We start from the raw sequence: 21,194 nt of genomic DNA, 5'->3' as shown, positions 1-21,194 counted from the left end.
AAGTCACATTCTAGAGTTGGTGTGCTGGTACTCCCCACGTTTTAGCTGTTCTTTATACTTCCAGCTATGTTCCCAGGCACTCACCTGGCACTTCTGTTCCTCTGATAAAAAGAATGAGAATAGTGGAATGGCTAGTTGCTGCCACAATCCTTTCTAATCTTCAGCAAAGTAAAGTTGAAGTGTTCCAGTAGCATTCTCTCCTGACGTTTCACCTGCATCTGTAGCTGGCATCTTCAGAGGTTCTGTTGGCAGTGAAGCTAGTGGGGTGTGTGTGTGTGTGTGTGTGTGTGTGTGTGTATGTGTGTGTGTATGTATATATATATATATATATCTGTGCAGGGTGGAAGAAAGAATCATTGTCTGTTTAATGCAAGTGTGAATGTTGCAATTAGCTACATTGAGTAGCCATGAAGCTGCAAAGTCATTATTTTGCTTTGTTGGAATCCATTGCTCTACAATGGGATCTTGGGCAGAGCCTCATACACTGAGCAAGCATACCAAAGAAGATATGGAAGAAATGTGACCTTAATGAAGGGTACACTTTTAAAGGTGAAAACCAGAATCTCTAATTGGATATGAAATTAACAGATAACCAGTGCAAGTAGAATTTGATGTCTAACCATATAGCTGTGTCACAGCTGCAGTTTTGCAAGCTGAAATTACTAAAACACTTTCAAAGGCAACTCTGTGTAGAACCTGTTAACCAGCGGTCCCCAAACTAAGGCCCGGGGGCCGGATGCGGCCCTCCGAGGTCATTTACCTGGCCCCCGCCCTCAGTTTTATAATATAATATATTGTATATACATATAATATTGATAATAATATTATAATGTAATACAATATAACACTAATAATAATACCATATAATAATATTAATTATATATTCTATATTACATATAATATTACTAATAATATTACAGTATAGTGGTATAGTTCAATATAGTAATATATAATGCTAATATTGTGCTATGCTAATAATATAATATATTGTATGTACATATAATTTGTAAGCCACTCTGAGTCCCCTTTGGGGTGAGAAGGGTGTGATACAAATGTAATAAATAAATGCAGTAAATAAATAATAAATAAATTTTAGACTTAGGCTCACTCAAAGTCTGAAATGACTTGAAAGCACACAACAACAACAACAACAACAACAACAACAACAACCCTAATTAACTTGACTATCTCATTGGCCAGAAGCAGGACCATACTTCCCATTGAAATCCCGATAAATGTATGTTGGTTAAAATTGTTTTTATTTTTAAATATTGTATTGTTCTTTCATTGTTCTTGTTGTTGTTGTTGTTTTTGCACTACAAATAAGACATATGCAGTGTGCATCAGAATTTGTTTGTATTTTTTTTCAAATGATAATCCGGCCCCTCAACAGTCTGAAGGATTGTGGACCGGCCCTCGGCTTAAAAAGTTTGAGGACCCCTGCTGTTAACAGTAGCAAAACTTTGAAGTTAGAACATGAATAACTGTGAAGGACTGATTTTGTCAGGGAAGGTTGCAGTTCTGATAACCCTATGAAATGGTCTGCCATCGTCAGCCCCTCTGCCTCATGCTTATTTTAATTTGAAACTGAAAGCAGAAAATATTTTTTAAACTTTAGTTGGGATAGCAGTGAAATTCTTTGTCAGTCTAGCTCCATTCCCTTTTGGATAGCACTTGACAATCTTACCATGATTCTGGCTTTTGTTTTCCTATCATGTCTGTATTTTTGTGGGAGAGACAGGTAAAATTGGCAGGGAGAATAGCCCAGATGGAGTGAGGTCAAGCTGTTGCAGAATCTTGTGCTATTCCATCCCTTGCTATTCCCCCCCCCCCCATTTTTTAAAATTTGGCTGTAGAATTTCATACAAAAAAGTAGAACAGCAAAGTTACTCCTATGTGGAATAATCTGTATTTTCAGGCTGATGATGGAATGTACAGAGAGATTAAGATAGGGCTGCTGTTCTCACTCAGCATGGCTGTAACCTTGGCTTGATCACTCTGTATTTTTAAAAACCTAATCTGAACACACAGATCATTTCAGGCAAGCTTCCTATCACCATTGTGCTCTTCCTGGGCAGTCTGAATTGTGATTAGTGAATTGCTGTAACATTATTCTTTCTACTTGTGAAAGAAGGACATATGTAGGAGTTGATGTGAAACTAGGGAAAGGAAAAGACTGGCTATAGAGATTTTGCTGACTCAGGCAGAGCAGGTGTTCTCAATGCAAAGTGCATAATGATCCAAGGTCAGTCAAGTAGTTTCAGGACCTGAGTTAGGAAACAAACAAAAAATAAATACACCTGTCATCCTCCTAGTTCTTACAAATGCAATAAAAATATTTCATTAACCAACAGATATTCTAGCATGCCACTTAAAATTGGCTACCTGAGCGCCCCCCCCCCCCAGCTCTGCTTTGTGGCAAGGGTCAGACCTAAGTTACTCCAGTAGCCCAATTTCTTCATGCCTATTCCTCTTTCACTGCACATTTAATAAAATCACAGAGTTGGAAGTGATCATATGGGCCATCTATTCCAGCCTCCTGCCATGCAGGAAAAGCACATTCAAAACACTCCCATCAGATGATGACCCGGCCTCTGTTTAAAAGGCTCCAAAGAAGGACTTCCACCACGCTCTGAGCCAGACATTTCCATTACCAAACAGACCTTATGGTCAGGAAGCTCTTCCTAATGGTCATGTGGAATCTCCCTTGTAATTTGGACCCATTTCTCTGAGTCCTAGTCTCCAAGGCTGCAGAAAACAAGTCTCCTCCCTCTTCCTTATGGCAACCTTTCAGTTATTTAAACATGTTGATCATGTCTCCTTTCAACCTTTTCTTTTGCAGGCTAAGCATACCCAGCTCTTTAAGTCTCTCTTCATAGGGCATGGTTTCCAGACCTTTCACTGGTCAACAAATTTTGGGAACTGTTTTGTTTCCTCCACAATTTTGGGTGAACCAAGTAGATTTTAACACGCTGAATGCAACCAAGTATTTATTATGTCTGTATCACATACAGTTTTCTAGAAAAGGGTGAAATTAGGGTTGAATGAAAAATAATGCCTCCACCTTCGTAACTCCGCAACAGATGGCAGTACTGGTATGCGGCAGGTACTGGCTTGTTCAGTAGACTCTCATCTACAGTTCCATTTGACGGGAAGCCTTAGCATTGAACGGTTGTGTTGTTAAAGTGTGAAGTATAGAACCCTTCGCAGATGGTCAGTCAATGTTACTTAAGCAACGTGCAGTCATTGAATTCTTGAAAGTCTGAAGCAGACTTTCAACCTGTTGGACATAATATGGTGCTTTATAGTTGCCTAGAAAGTTACAAATAACATTTTTGAATGCTGCCCCCACAACATGTTCTGCACCCTGCAGAAGACTATCAAGGTGGTTATCCTTCATCACATCTCAGATTTGTGGGCCAATGAAAACACCTTTTATCTTCACATCACTAATGCATGGAAACATCTGCCACAAATCCATTTAAGGCTTCATTTTGCTTGTTCATTGCTTTAATGAAGTTGTTCATTAGCCCAAGTTTGATGTGTAAGGGTGGAAGAATTATCTTTTTTGTCTCAACCAATGGGTCATTCTTCTGCCACAGAACCAATTTATTGTGGGGAGGCCAGTCTTTTCTGATGTAATGCAAATACCTTGCTCAACTGTCCCACTCACAAATGAAACAGCAATACTACATGTAACCAAGCTGCAGACCCAGTAGACTGTTCTCTGGGAACGGTTACCACAGTGTTTCTCAAACTGCTCCTCCAGGTGTTTTGGACTTCAGCTCCCACAGTTCCTAAGAGCTTGTAAGCTAGCTGGGATTTCTGGGAGCTGAAGTCCAAAACACCTAGAGGAGCAGAGTTTGACAAACACTGGGTTACCAGAATGCTTCTGTTGTAACTTTGCTAGCTACTGTTTCTAGGTACAATTCAGAGTGCTAGTTATTCTTGCTCTATATAGCTTAGATCCTGTGTATCCCAGTAAGATGGGTTTTAAGATCTGCAGATAAGACTCTTCACTTTTAGAGACATATTTCAATAGGACATGGGAACGGGTCTTCTTGGTGACCATCATCACAGGGAGATTGGGCTAGTCCCTACACTTTTGTTCTTTTACTTGAAGATAAAGTTTTTATTATGCAGAAGAGCATTTTAAGAACTGTCTAAAATTTCAATGGACATGCTGGAATTTTGATATTTTAATGTGTTTATAAAATTAAACAAAGTAACTGGAAGAAACAAGATATCTGGAGTGTGTTTAACTGATGAGTATTGTTTATGCAATTGTTATAAATTTATTGAAGCTTCGGTTTTAGATGTAGTAGGACTTAGGTAGTAGGACTTATTTGTGAGCAAACCAGCTTAGGCTCATGCTGCTCATCCATTAACTTCAAAATACTGTTATTGATGGTGCCTGTGCTAAGGTGATTTGTGAATAGCAGAGATCAGTTTCCATGTCTTCCTAATAATTCCTTTTAAAAACAACAACAACTGAGTAGCAAAATGAAATCTTTCCAACAGATACATGACTGTTCCTCTTGGAAATGCAGTGAAAATAAAACATTTGTTGTTCGTAACTGCCATAACACCCACTTTGATTTATTGCGACACAATGAATAAGAGACTTGAAGTCACCTTATCAGCAGTAACCCTGCTCAGAATTCAGGAATATGTCTTCCTTGATTGTAATGTTTCTAATGTGGTCTTCTTTTCCTTCTACTTTCCACCTTACCAAACATAATTGGTCTTTTCCGGTGCATCAACTATGTATGTTGATTCAGATGTAAACTGTACTGATTTTAGTGAGCCTTCTTTCTGTGTAACTAATTAGGATTTGTTGTATCGTGTTGCTTGGTAGATAGTAACAGCAGGGCCATCACATAGATTTTTCAGTGAGCTTGCTTCTCCTCATTATGCTATCCACAGTGCCCACAGATGAGTTCTTTTGTCGTTTGCTTTAGTTACCAAACTCCCCTGAGTAGCTTCTGCCCTGTTGGCAATAGGATGTGAGCACATCCACTATTGGAATGCTAGAAGAATGCAGGCAGTCCTTGAGTTAGGAACATCTGGCTTACATATGACTCATACTTACAAAAGAGGCTACTGTACAGCAGGGAGACCCAGACCACAGCCAGAGCATAGGGGAGGGTGTGTATAGAACTGTCGTGGCAGCGGCTAACAAGTTATAAAGCAGGCTGGAGGGAGTTGGGTGCCCCGAAGCCAGCAGTGATTACCTCATGTCAGCTGTGGGTGGACAGCGAGGAGGGAGGGAGCACTTCAGTTGCCTCCCAGGTGTGGCAGCACACCCCTTGTCATTTGCAACACCATAGGTGAGCCTGGGAAAGGTCCCGCCAGCCAGTTACACTTTAAAAATATACCTGTTACAAATTCCATACAAATTCAACTGAACAAAGCTACAGAACTTTTCTTTTTCATAACCTGGGGACTGTCTGAACAGAAAATGTAAGATGCCTTTGTTATTCTGAAGGCCTTTCAAGAAGTAATAGTAATATGCTTTTTAAACAAACAAAAAATTTGTAAAAGATGAGAAACTAATTACCTTATATACTCCTATATAAATCTAGAAATTATAGTAAATAATCTGCCCCCAAAATGGGTTGACTTATCCATGGGTAAATGTGAGTAATGTAGCTTAACTCTTATCAAGAAGGGAATCATCCCATTCACTTAGTACAATGATGAAAGGCAAGAACCTAGTTTGTCTTGGGAAAACCAAAAAGAAGCATCCACCGCCTCTACTCTCTTCCATGTTGCCACTTCTAGCCTTTTTGAAAGCCCGGGGGGGGGGGGGGAATGGCAGCATGTGATGTCTCATGGGCCTTGTAGTCCCGTTCCTAGTACTATTGTGGCAGATGAGGAGGAAAACATGGGATTTCCACCGGTTCAGCCAGAATCGGAGCCCCTGCACCTGGAGGATGTTTGCCCTCAAGAAGTCAGCCAAACAAGCCTTGGGCAGAATTCTCCCCCGTTTTCTCGAAAGGACAATTATAATAGAGATAGAGGAGCTAGGGAGGCGAATCGCCGGAGTGCCAGAATCACAGCCAAACAATTAGCTGATTAGGTCTGCTTCCCTTGGGAAATTCTAAGGAGTCATGCATCTGGACAGAGTTGGGTTTCACTTCTAGTTCTCCAGGGAAAGTGTTCTTCTGGCGGGAAACGAGACCCTATTTAGGTGTTTTGCCGCGAAGGAAACCTTGCGGAGTCAACTCGTCAGCTTGAGGAGTGAGATCATGTGTGGACTACGCAACTCCAGTTCCTTGTTTCCAGGACCAAGTTCCAAGCCTGCCTTGTTCCCCGGACCTCGCCACGGACCTTGTTCTTGCTTCTTGTTGCCTCGTATCAAGTCTTGTTTTGCCAAGAATCTAGTTTGTTTTCCAGCCTTGTTGTCAAGCTTCAATGGACTAAAAGACCTTGTCATTTCCCCACACTATTGCTCGGCAAAGTGTGTGTTTCGGTTATTGGATTATAACTTTGGACCTTAATATCACATATTGGACATTATTTCCCTGGACTATATTTGACCTTTCCTGAAAGGTCTATTTCTGAACTTTATTCTTCACTTGTTTTTATTGACTTTATATATTCCTTTAATAAAGATATTAGATAGAATCCGGCCTCTGCGCATGGTTATTGGTGCTCTGTAGTCTGGGTCCTGACACAGCAGCAGCCAGAGGTGGCCAATTCCCCGGGTTTTTTCCTTTTTCTTAACTTATCCATGGGTCATATTGAAATCCATAATTTTGGCCCTCAAACCTGTCCATGAGGTTGACTTATACATAAGTACAGTAGTACTACCTCGACTTACAAGCATCCCTACTTATGAGTCTTTGTTCGTCCAGAGTTTTGTTTAGACATATGAGCCAGATCTGAGTTGTGAGCTAGAGCTGTACTTCCCTTTTTCTTAAAGCACCTCATCAAGGTGATCACTCTCCCTCAAAGCCAACATCACAATTGTCACCCTGCTCCTCTCTTTTACTTCCTTTCTCGCCCATGCACACTCTGTCATATCCCTTCTCCCCCCCCCCCCCCTATCTGATTCTCTCCTCATGACCTCCCAGTGGCGCCTCTTGATTGGCTGAAGGGCGCATGCAGCAGCCTGACCCTTTTGGCCTCATGGCAGGCTCGGGAACCTGAGCTATGGTATCTGCCATGTTGAAGCAGCCACTGCTGTGGCCTCCTCCCTACAACCCACTTATCCCACCTTCTGCCTTGGGCCCAGCAGTGGCCACTCTACCCATGCCATTCATCTCCACTACCATGGCGTCTGCCACCAACTCACACAATACCAATCTGTTGCCCGCATTGAGCCTGGTGCAGTGCCAGCTGCTCTCAATAGCAGCGGCGGGGTAAAGTGATCCATGACTCAATGCAATGAACCCTGTCCCTCACTTTTCCTGGGTTGGAGCCCCCCATGTACGGCACTCACTAGGCCATACTGGGAGCACAGGACCCCCATGAAGAAGACAACCAAGTAAAAAATCCCTATCTTAAAAAATAGTGTGGTTTTTGGGAGGGCGGAACAGATTAATGGCATTTCAATGCATTTCAATGGGGACATTTGACTTGACATACAAGCATTTTGAGTCAAGAGCTTAGTCATAGAACAAATTAAACTCTTATGTCAAGGCATCACTTTATATATGGTAGAACACTATCTAAAAACAATTTACAGTTAATATCTTCCATTGACCTAAAAATAACTTATACTTCTACTAGCACACAGTGAATGTAACCTGCAGTCCAGCTGGGAAGCCTAGCTTCTAAAATTTAACCTAGAAATTAAATACAATTCACTGCTGAAGGGTAAAATAGCTTGTTACTACAAATACAAATGTATGAATACGAATACATACAAATGTATTTCCAGGGCTCAACCAATGCAGAGAAGAACTGGACAGAAATGGTAACTTGGAGTAGACTGCTGTGAAATGTCTGTGAAGGCTCTGCTGCCATTGCTCCATCTAGTGGGATTTGGGATTTGAGAGGCAGCTTTGTGTTCCTCCAATCTCTCCAGCATTTTTGTATGTGAGAGGCTTCCAATTGCTCTATCTCCACTTCCTACACTTTCCCGCAGGGCACAAGCACAGCCATGCAAATATAATTCACCAGGCAGCCCAGGAGACATGCAGACATGCAGTCTGTAAAGATGAGTGATGACAACTGTGGGGGTAGGCTCCCCCCCCCATCCTAGAATGGCTCTATTGGGTTGACATTGCTTTTTCTTTCCATCAAGACTCTGGTGCAATTGCTAAAGTGGAGTGGTGGAAATTTACTTTGTTTCTCTTCCCGCAGGGTTATGAGTATAGATGAGGTGGGCAATGGTGACCCAGTGCTCTGGGAGTTAACTGAGGCATGAGGGATACAGATTTGTCATTCCTTGGCAGTGGATTTATCTTGTGATTGTCCTATCTATAAATAAATTCTATTGTTTAATTTTTGAAATTTATAAACAAAGCAATGTCGAAGATTTCCAATTGGTTTCTGAATAAAATAACCAAATAATAAAAATCTCACTCATTTCTATCAGTGGCAGAAGACACCTAATTCTTTGAGATCAATATATGATTATTCGTTTGCCGTCTTTCCTTCCCATTTTAACTGTAAAAGTGTGTAATGTTTCTTCAAGCATTTCTGCCCCCCCCCCCTTTGTGAGGAACTTGTTACCACCCTGAAGTTTATGGACCATACAATAACAACTGCTGCTCTGGGATCAAAAGCTTCCTTTATTTCTTTCATAGTTGTGAATGCCTCTCTTACTTTATTTCAAATTGATGGCTTTAACCTCACTTTTTGTTATTAAGATAAAAAATGTTAATTTGTAGTGTGTTTTGGTAAAGATAACAATTGAGGAGATTAAATATCTTGTTTAAAATGTACGTTATACAGATTACAAGTAGTAATTAAAAATAGTCTATGAAAGGGTGGACAATCATGATCCTAGGGGTGTTTTTAGCCCAGAGTTTCCATCCATTCTAACTGGCATAGTTAAAGTGAGGGATTAGGGGAACTGTAGTCAAAGCACATATGGAGGGTCACAGTTTCTCATCCTTGTTTAAAGCTTTTATCCAGTGGTGTCATGACTCTAGTCCAGACTTTCTAACACTTGAGCAAACCAAAAGCTCATTGTAACTCATTAGGTTAGGTGTTTCTAATGCTAGTTACTTTAAGATTGGTTGCTAAGTACACGTGAAATAACATCCGTTGTGCTTTTGTTGTTGTTGCTAGAATAGCATTGAATATCACCCTGTATCTTCATTGTAGATATTTTTAAAATGTTTTAGTTGAGAGAGCATCCACTTAAGGCAATCCTAGCTTTGTGACTTCAGTCCCATTGTTGCATGAATGTTTGTATTTATTTGTCCAACAAATAGTATAGAAGACATAGAGTGGGCCCTCCAGATCTATGGCTCTGCAACTATGATTTCCACTGGTCATGGATTGTTACCTCCCATATTATTAAATGGTGATGAATTGAACGTGGACATGCTGAAGTGTATACTAAGAATAATAGATCACTTTTTGTTTTAGAGATGAGAAAGGGAAGGTCCTTTGTCATGTTCCCCTTTTATCTTTTATTTTCAGTGTCAGAATGTAGAAAAGATTGTTCATCAGTTTGGTTATATGGGTCTAAACTGACCATATAATTAGTTTCAAATTGCTAATTATATGGTGGTGTAGATCCACCCTGTCTGATATTGTGCTAGTTCAAAGCCTTAATAAAATCATGTTCACTATCTACTGCTGAAAAGCTGATGACAATGAGTTAATCATATAAACTTAATCTTCATTGCATGCTACCAACAAGTCCCTTGCAGTAGGATGCTAACAGTTATAGTTAGCATTATAAAACTGTTGCAGCAGAATTCTGTATATAAATACTGTTTGTCTTGATTTAAAAACATATTCAATATGTTTCTCTGTGATAATGACAAATACTCTCTAATCAGGTAACATGGAAAAGTTATTTTCTAAGCATATATAAATGAAATATTTCATCAGAGTTGGTATAGTTTAGTAGCTAAGAAATTGAGGTGCAAATCAGGAAGTTCAAATTTGCCTTTTCCCCTTGCCATGAACTCATTAGGTGACTTTGAGCAAGTCATACTTTGTTAATCTCCCCAGCTGAAGGATAAGGGATAATAAATGTGATTTACCTTTAAAGAGTTGTAAGGGTTATGCATGTGATAATAATACATGTGAAGTGCCTTGAAAGTGCTGTGTCAATGTTAAGTATTAAGCTTTAGTGTTGTATTACAAAAGTCAATATTCTAGTTCACAACTTCATTGGCTACAATTCATTCAAATGCATTGGGCAAGAGGATTGTTTTAAAATTAAGAGAAGGTAACCTTAAAAATCAGGAATATCTGTGAATTATCATATTCTAGCTCTTCCTAGTGTTTGCTCAATCAACTGATTACTCTGCTTATGAGTACAAGGTTATGGCTGTGCTGTTGGAAACTAGAGATTTTTCAGCATTTTAGTTCAGCAGATGGGCTGCTTGGCTATATTCATGCATTTGACTGCCTGCTGTGGCAGCTGCTTCAGCTGCCTGTTGTGTTCTTTTGTTCTGTTCCATCCAGGAATGGAACACAAGGAAGTATAGTGAATTGATTAAGGTTACTGTTTCCTGGCTTCCTAGATTTTTAAAATTATACTAAAGCTGCGTATGATCTTTTCTTAAAATGAAATATTAAAGCTCAGTATTTAAAAGTTTCTGTTCAGCATAGGTGAAAGATCTTGTTTGCTGAAATGTAACTTTCAATTTACTTGCAATCTAATTTTTGTTCTTTTTTTTTTTTTAGGACTGGTAACAAGAATTTGCCTGACACTCTGTGGTCCAAAAGAATTAAGAAAATATGGAATGACATGAAGGCGATTAGTTGAGGATTAAAGGCTTTGAAGACGAACACCTCAGTGAGGTGAAGCACGAACTAGTATATCTAGTGGTAGCTCTGAGACATTGCGTCTGGAACAAAGATGGCAGATCCAGGAATGATGAGTCTGTTTGGAGAAGATGGAAATCTTTTCAGTGAAGGATTGGAAGGCCTAGGGGAGTGTGGATACCCCGAAAACCCAGTAAATGCCATGGGGCAACAAATGCCCATTGATCAAGGATTTGCCTCTTTACAGTCACCCCTTCACCATCCTCCAGCCAGTCAAAATCAAGCAAAATTGACCCACTTTGATCACTATAATCAGTATGAACAGCAGAAAATGCATCTACTGGATCAGCCCAATAGAATGATGAGCAGTGCCCCAGGGAATGGTATAGCATCTCCCCATTCACAGTATCACAATCCCCCAGTTCCTCATGGTGGGGGCACTGGTAGTCAGATGGGAGTCTATCCAGGTATACAGAATGAAAGGCATGGACAACCCTTTGTAGATGGCACTTCCATGTGGGGGCCCAGGGCAGTTCAAGTGCCAGATCAGATAAGAGCACCATACCAGCAGCAACAACCTCCACCTGCTCAGCCACCTCCACCAACACCAACAGGACCACCTGGACAAGGTCATCCTCAGCACATGCAGCAGATGGGAAACTACATGGCTCGTGGTGATTTTTCAATGCAGCATGGTCAACCACAGCAGCAGAGGATAAACCAGTTCTCTCAAAGCCAGGAGGGTCTTAATCAGGGAAATCCTTTCATTGGCACCTCAGGACCTAGCCACATGTCTCATGTGCCCCAGCAGAATCCAAGCATGGGGCCTTCTTTACGGCACTCAGTGCAGCAATTCCACCATCATCCCCCCACTGCTCTCCACGGAGAATCAGTAGCCCACAGCCCCAGATTCTCCCCTAACCCTTCTCAGCAGGGTGCTGTTAGGCCACAAACACTTAACTTTAGTTCTCGGGGCCAGACAGTACCTTCACCTACTATAAACAACTCAGGGCAGTATTCTCGTTACCCTTACAGTAACCTAAATCAGGGATTAGTAAATAATACAGGGATGAATCAGAATTTAGGCCTTACAAATAACACTCCAATGAATCAGTCTGTACCAAGGTACCCAAATGCCGTAGGGTTTCCATCTAACAGTGGTCAAGGACTAATGCACCAGCAGCCCCTTCACCCTAGTGGCTCACTTAACCAAATGAACACACAAACTATGCACCCATCACAGCCTCAGGGAACCTATGTTTCTCCACCTCCCATGTCACCCTTGAAAGCAATGAGTAATCCAGCAGGCACTCCTCCTCCACAGGTTAGGCCTGGTAGTGCTGGAATACCAATGGAAGTTGGCAGTTATCCAAATATGCCCCACCCTCAGCCATCTCACCAGCCACCTGGTGCCATGGGAATTGGACAGAGGAGTATGGGCCCTCGGAATATACAACAGAATCGGCCATTCATGGGCATGTCTTCAGCACCACGGGAGATGGGGGGTCACATGAGACCAAATGGTTGTCCAGGCGTTGGACTTGCTGATCCACAAACAATACAAGAACGATTAATATCTGGTCAGCAACATCCCAGTCAGTCATCTTTCCAGCAACAAATGCCAACGTGTCCTCCCATGCAACCTCACCCAGGCATTCATCATCAGTCATCACCACCACCACATCCTCACCACCAGCCTTGGGGGCAGCTTCACCAGTCACCACAGAACACACCACAAAAAGTGCCTGTCCTTCAGGTAGGTAGTATGTTAAAAGTGTCATTTTCTTCAAACTATTTTCCATTAAAACTATTCTATATAGGTACATTAGTGCAGTTTTGGTGGCAATTAGTGCAGTTTCGGTGGCTTGTGAGAATTCTGTCATAGAGAACTAAAATTTGCACATCTTTCATTACCTGTGCTGGACGGGGTCACACTCCCCCTGAAGGCGCAGGTCCGCAGCTTGGGGGTCCGCCTGGACTCATCACTGTCACTTGATGCTCAGGTGTCGGCGGTGGCCGGGAGGGCCTTTGCACAGCTAAAGCTAGTGCGCCAACTGCGACCGTACCTCAAGAAGTCTGACTTGGCCATGGTGGTCCACGCTCTGGTTACCTCAAGGATGGATTACTGTAACGCACTCTACATGGGGCTGCCCTTTAAGACGGTCCGGAAATTGCAGTTGGTACAACGGTCGGCAGCCAGGTTACTAACAGGAGCTGCTTACAGGGAACGGTCAACCCCCCTGTTCAAGCAGCTCCACTGGCTGCCGATTATATTCCGGGCCCAATTTAAGGTGCAGGTTATTATCTATAAAGCTCTAAACGGTTTGAGACCTGCCTATCTTCGTGACCACATCGTCCCCTATGAACCCACCCGATCGCTGAGATCTTCTGGGGAGGCCCTCCTCTCACTTCCACCCTCCTCACAACTGCATTTGGTGGGGACGAGAGAGAGGGCCTTCTCGGCCGTGGCTCCCCGACTCTGGAACTCCCTCCCCCGGGAGATTAGGTTGACTCCCTCTCTACCTTCCTTCAGGAAACAACTGAAGACTTGGATGTTTTGGCAGACCTTTGGAGATACAGTCATTAATTAATCCGCCCCAGAAGGTTTTTAATAATCTATCCCATTTTTATTACGATTTTACCATTTATGTGTTTTAAATGCAATTTTTTATCCTGTATTTTTGTTTTAATTGATATATTGTATTGCTGTTTTATCTTTTTATAGTGTGATTTGTATTATGTTGCCTATGTTTTGTTCTATGTTGTTTGGGCCTCTGCCCCATGTAAGCAGCCCCGAGTCCCCACGGGGAGATGGTGGCGGGGTATAAATAAAATTTTATTATTTATTATTATTACCTTCAATCAAGAGATTTGTCTCTAAACAGAATTAATATATAATCTGACCTATTAATTCTATCTTATCATTTTTGGAATTTGTTTTTTCTCTTTCAAAATGTTATATCTTTAGTTTTTTAATTGTTTCATGCTGGAAAGTCTTAAGAAAATTTAAAGTGGCTAGTTAGATCCCTTTCTTTAAATTTAGATTCATAATAAAATAAAATGGCAGTGAAATGGGGAATGTTTCCTGTTGGGTGAGTTGTACTGATAATCCTGGGTTGCTGTGAGTTTTACGGACTGTATGGTCATATTCCAGAAGCTTCTCCTGGCAGGCTTTCTCAGAGGTTGAGGGATCTGTTGGAAACTAGTCAAGTGAGGTTTATATATCTGTGGAATGTCCAGGGTGAGAGAAAAAAAACTCTTGTGTGCTTGAGGCAACTGTGGCCAGCTTGATTAGCATTTAATGGCCTTGCATATTCAATACCTGTCTGGTTGCTGCCTGGGGGAATCCTTTATTGGGAGGTGTTAGCTGGCCTTGATTGATTCTTGTCTAGAATTCCCCTGCTTTTGGGTGTTGCTCTTTATTGTCCTGATTTTAGAGTTTTTTTTAATACTGGTAGCCAGATTTTGTTTATTTTTGTGATTTCCTCCTTCTGTAGAAATTGTCCCCATGCTTGTAGATTTCAATGGCTTCTCTGTGAAGTCTGACATGGTAGTTGTTAGAGTGGTCCAGTATTTCTGTGTTCTCAAATAATATGTTGTATTCAGGTTGGTTCATCAGGTGCTCTGCTATGGCTGACTTATCAGGTTGAATTAGTCTGCAATGCCTTTCATGTTATTTGATTCGTGTTTGTGCAATCTACAGACCCACTAAGAAAATCCAACAAATGCTACGTTCAGCAAAGGACAAGAGGGATCCTCTCACCTCTGCAGAAGTCTACCATATACCATGCAGCTGTGGACAAGTCTACATAGGGACCCCCAAATGCAGTGTACAAACACAAATCAAGGATCATGAAAGGCACTGCAGACTTAACTCAACCAGACAAGTCAGCCATAGCAGAGCACTTGATGAACCAACCTAGACAGAGCATATTATTTGAGAACACAGAAATACTGGACCACTCTAACAACTACCATGTCAGACCACAGAGAAGCCATTGAAATCCACAAGCATGTGGACAATTTCAACATATAGGAAGAAACCATGAAAATGAACAAAATCTGGCTACCAGTATTAAAAAAAAACTCTAAAATCAGAACAGTAAATAAGGAGCAGCACCCAAAAAGCAGGGGAATTCCAGACCAGAACCAACCAGGGCCAGTAAAGACCTCCCAACAAAGGATTTCCCCAGGCAGCAACCAGCCAGGCATTGAATCTGCAACATTCACACCTGCCTCAAGCAGACAGGAGTTCTTTCTCTCACCCTGGACATTCCATGGATAGATAAACCTCACTTGCCTTGTTTCCAATTGATCTCTCAACCTCTGAAGATGCCTGCCATAGATGTGGGCAAAACACCATGAGAGAATGCTTCTGGTACATGGCCATACAGCTTGGAAAACTCAGAGCCACCCAGTGATTGCAGCCATGAAAGCCTTCGAGAACGCAATGATAATCCTGTTGACTCTTCTTAAAAGCTATTAACATTTGGTTCTCCTTTTGTTGAACATCCATTCCTGCTGGTGGTTTTGAGAACTGTTAGCTTCAAGATTTGGTTGCATCTGAAGAAGTAGACTTAGGCCCCTTTTATACTACCATATGATCCAGATTATGAAAGCAAATAATCCACTTTATCTGTTTTGAACTGGATTATATGAGTTTACACTGCCATATAATCCAGTTCAAAGCAGAGAATCTGGATTTTATATGGCAGTGTAGGAGCCTTAAGTCTGAAAAAAGTTTATGCTTTCAACTTCTTTTTCTCAGTCTCAAAGGTGCTACTGATTCAGACTAACACAGCTATCTCTTTAAAAGTTTTAAGAATTAGTGTTTGAATTTCTTACCTCTCATTTCTTTTTCTGTCTCCTTTATGCTGTTGTCTTTTAAGATTGTCAGCCTATGGATGGAGACTTATTTGATATTTTCAAAGCATCTCTGAGGAACTTCCTTGACTAAAGTGCTTCAAATGGATATAATTTTTAGTATAACAGAAGGTGAGGTCACCTTCTGTTTCGGAAAATATATCTCTTCAGAAGGTTGATCACTCTGCTTTGTTGGTATAGCCCTTTGTCATTTATGAATAGTAAGAATTTAGCACTTGTTGATAATAGTAATGCAGTGGGATCTCTGTATCTTTAGTCTCTCAATCCACAACTTCAGTCAACCCTGGATTGTCATGTTACATGTTGTTAAATGGCAGGGATGTGAACGTAGAATGCTGAAGTGTTTTGGGTTTTTTGGTATATTTGTGGGGTCATGTGGATATGGTACACAACAGATGGCTCCATTACTAGTAGCAGCAATGATGATGATGATGATGATGTTCTCATCCAATGAACTTGGTCATTGCATGGGGTTGCATTTGAGGGGCAATGTCAAACTATTTTAACCCCCTTTCATATCCTAAAAGCAATGTAATAGTCGTTATAACTTGTCTAATTGTTGCTCTGTATGCAGGATAGCACTTTCTATGAAGAAAGTTGCAGGCAATTTTTGAAGTCTTTAAAATAGCACCACTTTCTTGTTTGTGACTAATAATGGGAATGTAGCTATCACCCACACTGCAAAATGTCCTATTAATAGATTTGAACCTATTATTGCTATGATATTTTTATAACATTGAAGGTTGATCTGCTGAACACTCTGCTTTTTGCTATTTCAAATTACAGTACGACCTCTGTATCTGTGAGGCATATCTTCCCAGACTTTGTGTGGATATGTGAAACCATAGATAATAGCAAATCCTATTGAAAATAAGAACCTCTTGCCCAAGAATATCATAGAGTCATTCTGGAGAACTTAGAAAGTACATAAAGAGGACATATTTTGTTGTACAGTATTTGAATAAATGAAACTGCAAATATGGGTATCTGATACAGGACTTGTATCGGAATCCCATTCTCAAGGAATGTGGCTACAGTTTTTTTATTTAAGATGTCATGCAAATAAAATTTAGTAAACCTTTGTACAACTGTACAGGCTATATTTTTTCAAAGAGAGAGAGGAAGCCTTACTTTAAGATAACCCATTTGAAGGATGTGCTGTGTAATTTTTATAAATTAAACTTAAATAAGTTTAGTCAACTTCTGTTATAGAATCACCAGCTTAATTTTCAATCCAAAATGACCAGAAGATGGGAGTAACTGTGTCATAAGAAGTGGTTACAGTGTTTGATCTATTTAGTTTAGAAGAAAGAAATGCAAGAAAAGTATTAACTTCATTTCTATCCCGCTCTTCTCACCCCGCAGGGGACTCAAAGTAAAGAATAATACATTATGTAGAGGACATAAATAAGGATAATTTCCCACCTAATAGTGCTATAACTTCCACTGATTTCAACTGGTGTGAGGTTCATGTTAGATAAAAGGGAGCACTTCCTTATACTGCAGTATGAAATTCACTGCTATATGATATGCATAATTATGGCTGTATGCTTGAATGGCTTTTAAAGAGGATTGGATACAATAATGATAGATGAGGCCGTCAGTGGCTAGAATATCTGCCTATCACTCCAAGTTATCTGAGGTAGTTTGCCTCTGGATATCACTTGAGATTGAGATTGCATTGAGATTACATTCATGCGGCCTTTGTGAGAATGGAATACAGTGGACTAACTCTTGGCATCCAGTCGGGTTTCCTTCTAGGACCTACCATATAGTCCAAAATTTATGGATGCTCGTATACAATAGCATAAGAAAATGGTGTCCCATATATAAAATGGCAAAAGCAGGCCTTGCTTTTTGAAATTTTGTTTTTGAAATATTTTCAAGCCATTAAGGGTTGAATCCATGAGTAGAGAAGCTGTGGATATGGAGGGATGATTATAGTGGACTGAAAAGGCCTTCCGTTTGATCTAACATGGTTCTTCCTAAGTGATAAGCCACTCATTTTGCTAGTCATGAATATTATTATTAGTCAGTTGATAACCCAGGTTACCATGTTTGAATATTTCTCCAGGCTAAGAAACTGCATGTATTCATTAAATGTTTCACATTTTTCCATGAATGTTCCTGGTAAACAAATTCTATAGCTTGGCATGGGTTAGAAGCTCAATTTTTGTGTATTCCTGAGTACTCTTAATTCACTCTGCTCTTTCATAGGTAGAATGGGGAGAGATATTTCAGATATTGCTATTTTTTTCAGCTGCAGCTAGCACAGAATTCATCAGCTGAAAAAACACAAGTTGGGTGAGATACATCATACAGTTTCATATAAAGTTGCCTTACACCGTTTTAGTGATGCTACTGATTTTAATGGATAAAAAGAGAAAGAACATTCTCCACACATTTCGAAATGTCTAAATGTATGAATAATGATCAGGGATTATAACAATTTTAACTACTATTCCAAATGTATACTTTCTTTAAGTATAAAGCAATTCTTTTCATGTTTGCTTTTAGTCCTTCTGAAGCAAAATATAAATAGGGTGAGAATGATTTTAATCACATAAGGTTTGGGATAGAATTTTTAAGGAAGTAGATATGCAATATGAGCTTTATTTGTTAAGGCTTTCCATAATACAGGCCTTTCTTGTACCCATAGGAGTCAATGGTCCTTCAGATATAGTTAGAAGTAATTTATGAGCTATTCTTGAAGAGAAGACTGAAAGTCACAATAGTAGAACATTCTCACATGGTGAAGCAGGAGTTTTATTCCTAGGGGTTGACAAAAGAAAAATTTAATTTTTCAGTCTGACTTCATCTCTATACCAACTTACTTAGGTATTCATAGTCATTTCCTATGGAGCCTCCGGTGGCGTAGTGGTTTGTTTAAAGCCCTGTAACTTGAAGGTTGGGTTGCTGACCTGAAGGCTGCCAAGTTCGAATCCCACCCGGGGAGAGTGTGGATGAGCTCCCTCTATCAGCTCCAGCTCCATGCGGGGACATGAGAGAAGCCTTCCACAAGGATGGTAAAAACATCAAAAACATCCGGGCGTCCCCTGGGCAATGTCCTCTTAGACGGCCAATTCTCTCACACCAGAAGCAACTTGCAGTTTCTCAAGTTGCTCCTGACACGAAAAAAAGTCATTTCCTATATGTACGGGGTAGGCCAAAAGTCACAAAGCGGGTTTAACATTTAATAACTCTTTTTATATTTTGTTTTATACAATAAAGGTAAAGGTAAAGGTTTCCCCCTGACGTTAAGTCCAGTCATGTCTGACTCTGGGGGTTGGTGCTCATCTCCATTTCTAAGCCAAAGAGCCGGCGTTGTCCGTAGACACCTCCAAGGTCATGTGGCCGGCATGACTGCATGGAGCGCCGTTACAATACTCAAGCATTATATATAGTATATATATATGAAATTACATTACATTATGTGTACAAGTCTTTAAAAATTATTTAAAGTTGTTAAAACATCAGACACCGTTGTGATTTTTGGCTTCTCCCGTGTCTGACAGTATCATTTATTCCCATGTGGATCAGAATGAAGCATTATGGTCAATAAGCATGATGAATTCTGGCACTCTGTGCCACATCTTGAATCTTTACAGCAAATAGACATCACAGCTCTTGAGACATCCTGTCAGGTCCTCATATTGCTTATTCTGCCCCCCATGGTGGGATATCCCTACTACCGACACACATCTCCCCCATCTTTGGATAGTCCTTACATCTACAGAATGGTCCAAGGTTCAAAGCTGCTTTTGCTCTATTTGCAGTTCAGAGTTTCTATCTTCTCCCAACTAGATAGTGTATGCTAGATCTGTCCCCCAACCAATTAACAGTCAACCTCACTTTTGCATCATGGTATAGGATACCAGTGACATACCAGTTACTTTCCTTAAATTGATAAAAAAATTGGATTAAAATTCATATTAACTTTAACCAACCTAGTCAGTGATTATGGGCGCTGAAATCATTAGGGCAGACTCATCTCTCATTTATACCACCATCACTAGCATTGTTGATAGAGACATGAGAAAGGGTCTTCTCAGTGGCTGTCCTTGGACTCTGGAACTCTATTCCCAGGGCAGCCAGAACTACCCCCTTCCTGTGGTCCTTTTGCCAGCAAGCTAAAACCTTTTATTCAAACAGGCCTATAAAAAGTAAATTTTTAAAAAACAGACCAGGTGGTCCTGCCTTAGAGTAAGGATAGGTTTTTGAAGTTTTCATTCATTCATTCATTCTAACATTTTAATTGATGTATTTGAATAATTCTATATGTTTAATGCCATTTTAATGTTTACTTTTTCTTTAAGTGTATGTTGCTTTGAGTCTCAATTGTGAGAGAAAAGCAGGAGGATGATGATAATTGGGATGGGTGAGGGCATCGTAGCCCTCTAGTCTTACAACTTGTAGCATTAGCCATGTTGAGTAGTATGGACAGGAGTTTAATTTTATCACCATCATCCTGTCTGGTAAATACAGTATTATAAATAGGAAATTAGATCATGCATTTTGCAAAAACCTGCTTCATGGTCATAAGACATGGAGAATTCTGACTTTATTTGCTCATCTAGAATCTATTTCACAGCTTAATCTCTGTGCAGGGCATTGTGACATATGAAGTATCCGGTATCAGGAAATCAAGCTTTGATACAGTGTGTATATGGCAATCTATAGAACACTGGTTGATGAATCAATAGACTAGCAATGGAAGAGGGGAAAAAACAATACGATGAAATGTAGGATGCCAAGTAGGAAGTTAAAAAATGACATTTTCACTGTACTAGTATTAAATCAGATTGTGGAAATCTCATTGCAGAGAAAGTCAATCTATGTTACAGACCATCAACAGTTCAAATTACCGCTTCCCCGTTGACCTCTTAAGTAAATTGTGTGAAATAAGTGAAATAAATTTGTAGATTTTCAATAGTCAAGCTTATAAAAAGTATGTGCCCTTTTAGGTGTTACTGCAACTGGAACCATCAGATGACAGACACAATAATATAATAATAACTTCATTTTTGTATCTTTCCTCGGGCGGGCTAGTACAAACCAATTTTGGGGACATAGCTGATGAATAAAGTGCAGATGTCAGATGGGAAAAATTAGGGATAGAGAGAAATGCAAGGTAGAGCATTATAGCTCTGGGTAGGAAACAGTAGTAGAATGCAAGGACAAGATTTTAGGTCATAGCTGAGGACAAGGTTTTCTGGGGAACCATCTAATCAAAAGCACAGTGGAACATCCACATTTTTAGCTCTTTGCGAAAGATGGATAGGGTTGGTGCCAGCCTGATCTCCCTGTGGAGACTTCCAAAGCTGGGGGCCACCACTGAGAAGGTCCTCTCCCTCATCCCCCACCAGCTGCCCTTGTGACGGGGGTGGGAGTGAGAGGAGCGCCTC

General features: G+C 40.4%; 1 protein-coding gene across 8 annotated transcripts in view; it reads left to right on the top strand.

Moving 5' to 3' along the window:
- chd7 (chromodomain helicase DNA binding protein 7) overlaps positions 1 to 21,194 on the top strand; it is a 148,348-nt gene that overhangs the window by 29,818 nt on the left and 97,336 nt on the right. For all 8 annotated transcript variants that reach the window (XM_062980342.1, XM_062980341.1, XM_062980343.1 and 5 more), the window contains exon 3: positions 10,825 to 12,661. In XM_062980342.1, the coding sequence (XP_062836412.1) occupies positions 11,000 to 12,661 (1,662 nt within the window). In that variant the 5' untranslated portion in view covers positions 10,825 to 10,999. The remainder of the gene's footprint in view (positions 1 to 10,824; positions 12,662 to 21,194) is intronic.

This window comes from Anolis carolinensis, chromosome 4, assembly GCF_035594765.1.
Source record: "Anolis carolinensis isolate JA03-04 chromosome 4, rAnoCar3.1.pri, whole genome shotgun sequence".
NCBI classification, from domain to species: Eukaryota; Metazoa; Chordata; class Lepidosauria; order Squamata; family Dactyloidae; genus Anolis; species Anolis carolinensis.
This window is presented reverse-complemented; position numbering and strand designations above follow the sequence as displayed.